The 5769-nt window shown below is 50.5% G+C and overlaps 1 protein-coding gene across 1 annotated transcript in view; it reads left to right on the top strand.

Moving 5' to 3' along the window:
* The window catches only part of LOC103759487 (S-adenosyl-L-methionine-dependent tRNA 4-demethylwyosine synthase), a 93755-nt gene that overhangs the window by 29039 nt on the left and 58947 nt on the right, over positions 1-5769 (top strand). Inside the window, exons 8-9 of the mRNA XM_029961392.1 lie at positions 2385-2437; positions 5635-5753. Of these exons, the coding sequence (XP_029817252.1) occupies positions 2385-2437; positions 5635-5753 (172 nt within the window). The remainder of the gene's footprint in view (positions 1-2384; positions 2438-5634; positions 5754-5769) is intronic.

Genomic DNA, 5769 nt, shown 5'->3' with positions numbered 1-5769 from the left:
AAATAAGACTTGGGGCTGTGCTGGTGGACAGCAGAGTCTGGCTCGGGCAGCTGTATTAGAGGGAGGAGGAATGCAGCATTCCTTTGAGCTCTCATCCAGAAATCCTGTAAGAGCAGGAATTTTAGCAGTGCAGGGAGGTCTCAGTTGAGATTAGACCTTGCTGGACAAGCCTGTTTGCAAGGAAAGCTGAAGGTCTGGGCAGGGCAGAGCCAGGGTGGGGGAGATGTCGGGTCACAGCCAGATGCAGTTGTGTGTGTGTGGCTGTGCCACTGGAGAGTGTCAGAACCTGCCACAGGATCTTCTGAGTGTCATCCAGTCCCAGGGAAAGATGTCCCCAGTATTGCTTGTGGCTTTGGGGACCGTCAGTTCCATGTTAGAAGAGCTGACCATGGAATGGTTTGGGTTGGAAGGGACATTCAAGATCATCCAGTGCCACCCTCTGCCACGAGCAGGGGCACCTTCCACTATTCCAAGTTGCTCCAAACTCCATCCAACCTGGCCTTGGACACTCCCAGGGATGGGGCAGCCACAGCTTCTCTGGCGACCTGGGCCAGGACCTCTCCACCCTCACAGGGAAGGGTTCCTTCCAATATCCCACCTAACCCTGCCCTCTGGCAGTGGGAAGCCATTCCCTCTTGTCCTGTCACTCCAAACCTTGTAAACAGTCTCTCTCCATGTTTCTTGTAGCCCCTTCAGGTCCTGGAAGGTCACAATTAGGTCACCCTGGGGCTTCTCTTCTCCAGGCTGAACAATCCCAACTCTCTCAGCCTTTCCTCCCAGCAGAGCTGCTCCATCCCTCTGGATCTTGGGAATTATTCACTCAGAGAGGCAAATGTTGCAGTATTGTCCATCCCCACGGAGCAGGAGGGAGATGGAGCCCAGGCCATGGGAGCAGCCTGGCTCTGAAGCCCCCAAAGCCTCACTTTGTCTGGCACTTGGGCCCGTTGCCATCTCACAGAGGGTCCTGCTGGGCACCTCCTCTGTGCTGCTGTTTGTGCAGTGTCCTGTGTCACCTCAGGCTAAAACCACCTGTCCTGACCCCCCAGCAAGGTCAGAACCAGTGTGAGGAGCTGGGCTCAAACCCCAGGTGAAGCAGGAGAGGAACCTGGGCAGATCCCAGCTGGCTTTGAGGGGCAGAACCAGGGCACTGTGCTCCCCCTTGGCTGTGTCTGCCTTCACACAGTTTAACTTCCACCTGGTGCAGCTGTTGTGGCATCTGCTGGCACTGTCATTCCTGGCTGGCTGCCTGCCCTTGGAGGTGTGGGGCTCTTTGGGATGCAGTCACTCTCCCTGGAATCTTGTGCCAGAGCTGCCCAGGGACAAACAGGCAGGGCAGGGAATTGTGCTGCTGCTCCTTGGAGGAGCTGAAGGCCAGTTGTGCTGAGCAGAAGACTTTTTTCCCTGTTCAGCTCATGCTGGTTGGCAGGAAGAAGACCTGACAGCTAACATTTGATTTTTTTTTGCCCCCTAAAGCAGGTAGTGGGGATGTGCTGAGTTTGGGCCAGCCAGGCCAGTGCCACAGAAAAACTACCCTGTGAGTGACACAGCGAGGCATCACAAATCCCTCTTATTTTTATGCTGATTTTGAAGTGACTTTTAATCCTTGAGACATATTGGCCTCTAAGCACTTTTTTTTCAAAGAGGGATATAACCCAACTCATAACCCAACTTGAGCAGTTTGGGTAATAATAGCACTTAGTGCTTAATGAGTGTTGTGGGATTAATCCTCCTGGAGCAAGACATTTAAATGGAATTGTGTTGATCTTGGGAATGGGGCAGTGCTTTTCTGTGGGCATGAAGTAGCAGCTCCCTTGCTGTGGCTGCACCAGAACCACGGGGATGGAGCTGGTGAGCCTGAAGGTTGGGTTTAGGCTGAGCTTTGTGTGTTGGGTCCCTTCCCCTGCCCTCACAGCTGCTCTGGGAATCAGGTGTGGTCCTCTGGGCTCAGTCAGACCTGCCAGTGGGGATTTGGGGTCCTGCCTTCTGGGAAGAGGCTGTTGGAGGGTCATGGCTCAGGGCCAGGGAGATGTCTGTGGTTCCCTGTCCTGCTCCCTCCCACATTGCTGGGTCAGACCTGTGGTTCTGCCAGCCCGTTCCACAGAGGGGTTTTCTGGCCACCCTGTTGATTCAAACAGGACTGAGCAATATAAATAAATGTCCCATCAAAAGAAACCATTCCCAGTTGGCTGAAGTCCCTTGGGTGGCCACAGCCTTGGCTCTGATGTGCAGCTGTGTCATTGTTGGGGGTGTCACCTGGGGGCCAATGAGGAAGAGCAGCACTGAGTCTGTGATGCTTAATCCTTTTGGGTACCCATTGGTATGTTTTATGTCTCAATTACTGCAGGTTAAAATCAGCTCTTCATTATTTTTTGCTTTGTTTTCAGGTTACAAACTCATTGGGAGCCATTCCGGGGTGAAGCTCTGCCGGTGGACAAAGGTGTGCTCTCTTTCCTTTTCTCTTTTGGGAAATAAAACAAAGCTAGAGGCTTACTCAGGTATTTCACTTTCCCAATGAAATGTCATTTAGAAGTGTGCACAAACCCAAATTGCCTCTTTCCAGCTTTAGTCTTGCATTTCAAGCTGTTAAAACCCCGCTGTGAAGAGTGAGAATGTGACTGTGGCAAAGAGCTGGGAACATCATTTGCTGCTTTTTCCTGTTATTCTGCTGTCTGCTAAAATCTCTCCTGCCTGCTGGAAGACACGGCAGGAGCAGGACACTGCAGAGGAAAGGGGGAAGGTTCCATCACCAGTGTTTCCATCACCAGTGTGAGGGCTCTGAAACAGGGATAACAGTCCATTGTTCCACCTGGACGGGCACACAAGGATGTTTGAACCTGTTGTGCTGGGCTGGCACAGTCACTGCTCCTCCACTGGTTTTGTAAATCAGATTTAAACAGTGAGGTGTTGCTTCTTAATGGTAGGACTATTAAAAATTCCCCTTGTGGGAGTGTGTGTGGACGTGGTTGTGTGTAATACCCGTGGGTATGTACACATGGGAGAGGATAAATACAGATGGAAAAGGGAAACACAGATACAATTTGGGCAAGAGGCTTTTAGGGTATGTAAAAGCCCCTCAGGAAGGGGCTGGTTTCCTGAAACAGGGGAGAAACCACTGAAGAAACATCAAAAGCTGGGAAATGGCACTTGGGGACATGGGTTAGTGGTGGGCTTGGCAGTGCTGGGTTAATGGTTGGACTCTGTGGTCTTAGAGGGCTTTGCCAACCTCAATAATTCTATGATACATATGAAAACACCGCCCTCCCAGCCCTGCAGTTGTCTGTTGTAGGCTCTGTAACCTTTTCAAGCAGTTTGCAGACTTAAAAACATTCCCAGCAGAGGCACAAAGCCCTGGAGAACAAACTTCAGCTACTTGAGAGTGTAGTTTGTCCTTTGCAGGTCCCTGAGAAACTCAAGAGTTTGAAAGTTGGTCTCTAATATTGTACATTTGGGGAGTAACATTGATCAGAGGATCACAGATCATTTAGGTTGGAAAAGAGCTCCAGGATGGGGTCCAGCCATCCCCCCAGCACTGCCATGGCCACCTCTGACCCAGGTCCTCATGTGCCACATCTACAAGTTTTGAAACCCCTCCAGGGATGGGGACTCCCCCACTGCCCTGGGCAGCTGGGCCAGGGCTGGATAATCCTTTCCATGAAGAATTTTTCCCAGTATCCAACCTGCCCCTCCCCTGGCACAGCTGGAGGCCGTTCCCTCTCCTCCTGTCCCTTGTTCCCTGGGAGCAGAGCCCGACCCCCCCCGGCTCCCCCCTCCTGTCAGGGGGTTGCAGAGCCAGAAGGTCCCCCCTGAGCCTCCTTTTCTCCAGGCTGAGCCCCCCCAGCTGTTCCTGGTGCTCCAGCCCCTTCCCCAGCTCATGTAGGTGCTCCAGCCCCTTCCCCCTCCACGCTGCAGAACACCAACCCCTCCAGCATTCCTGGGATGAGAACCTGTGGGAATCAGCCCCTCATTAACGTGCCAGCACATCTCTAATTCCTGCACCGTGGAGATGATCAGCCCTTGGTCTCTCAGCTCTGTTTTGCTGCTTGATTAACTCTGTTTGTTTTGGAAAGAGCCCTTGGAATGGCAATCACCACCGAGTTTGTATTGTCAGTGAACTGTTTCATCAAAAACCTTGTTCTCCTCGCCCAGCCCTGTATTGTCAGGAGTGTTTGTGAGATACATCGATCCCACTGATGCTTCTGCTGCTCACTCTTACAAATATTTCTCTCCTCTATCATTTTTAGTGTCAGAGAAGGCCGTGAAATGTTCAAAGAAAAACTTGTCAAACTCCAATGTTGCGACTGAGAAAAGCAGAGAAGCTGCTTTTATTAAAGAACCAGAATTTAATGCAGTGCTGTAAAGCCATTTCACAAAATAAATAGCAGCTCTATGTGCTTAGATAGGCCCACACTATTTTTAGCTTAAGCAGGAATTGAATGTAAAGGCTTCTAATAAATTGAGCTGAAATTGGTTCCGGGCAGTGGCTTTGCCTGAGGTTCACACCAGTGTGTGAGTGTCTCCAGGAGCCTCGTTGGAGATTTGGATCACTGGAAAGCAGGAGCAGGGCTGGCAGGATTAGCATTAAATAGACTTTCATAGGGATATCACAGATAGCAAAGATTGTGTTCTGTCAAATCCCAGAAAAGAGCGAGAAAACCTACACATTTTCAGAAGAGTCCCAAATGTAACTCGCTCTCCTGGAATTTGTGGATCTCCTGAAGTCTCTGTTTGAAGAATGGGTAGAATAAACAGCATTTCCCACCTTGTTTCATATTCTACCTGTACAACCAGCCTGTGCATATCTTAGGGGTTACCTGGATATTTTTCCCTGCTGCTCAGTGAAGACTTTCCTTTGGATCACCAGGATCCTTCAGGTGTATAGGAAGCTGCTGTGTCATATTGCAAATTAGCTTTTGAGAGTAGTAGCTTCTTTCTCATTTATTATTATTTAACTGGGCTAAGGAAAGGCAGTCTTTGCTCCGAGCAGCTTGAATGCTAAACAGGAGTTAATTCCCATTGGGAAGCTGCTGTGGTTGTGCTGGGAAGGGAAGTGCAGAGTCCTGCTGGAGCCACTGCTGGGTGTGAATGAGGGTTTATAAGGTCAGGGTGTTTATTTAATTTAGTGCTGGAAGAAACACTCTGGCAGACAAATGAAAGGAACTGAGTGTTCAGTAGGGCAGCCTTAAAATTCATCCTTGTTACTCCTTTTACAACAACACTTCTTGCATCTCCAGTGGCTTCTCCTGCTTTTTTTTGTGGGCTGGTTCAGTGAAAGCTCCACATTGTTGTGCTGGGGTCTGCAAGGGAGAAGGTACTGATGAGATTAAAGTTTTTTCTCCTCCAAAACAGTTATAAATTTGACCTCATAAATGCAGTTTGCCTGTAGGGCTGTGTATAAACAGTCACACTGTTGATGTGTGTGCTGGGAATCGCTCCAAGTGGTGGCACTGGTGGCCTGGGTGACCTCACAGTGTCACTCACAGGACTTTGAACTGGAGTTCCTGGGGACTGAAGGGAGCAGATTTCAAACTGTGCCCTCACTGTGGTTGCACAGGCTGTGCTCTCACTGTGCTGGTGTTGTGCTGTCTGGCTGTGCTCTCACTGTGCTGGTGTTGTGCTGTCTCTCTGTGCCCACAGTCGATGCTCCGGGGCCGAGGGGGCTGCTACAAACACACCTTCTATGGGATCGAGAGCCACCGCTGCATGGAGGCCACCCCCAGCCTGGCCTGTGCCAACAAGTGTGTCTTCTGCTGGAGGTAAAACCCTGGGGGG

Source organism: Manacus vitellinus, unplaced genomic scaffold (assembly GCF_001715985.3).
Source record: "Manacus vitellinus isolate BGI_N305 unplaced genomic scaffold, ASM171598v3 scaffold_32_pilon, whole genome shotgun sequence".
Taxonomy (NCBI): domain Eukaryota; kingdom Metazoa; phylum Chordata; class Aves; order Passeriformes; family Pipridae; genus Manacus; species Manacus vitellinus.
This window is presented reverse-complemented; position numbering and strand designations above follow the sequence as displayed.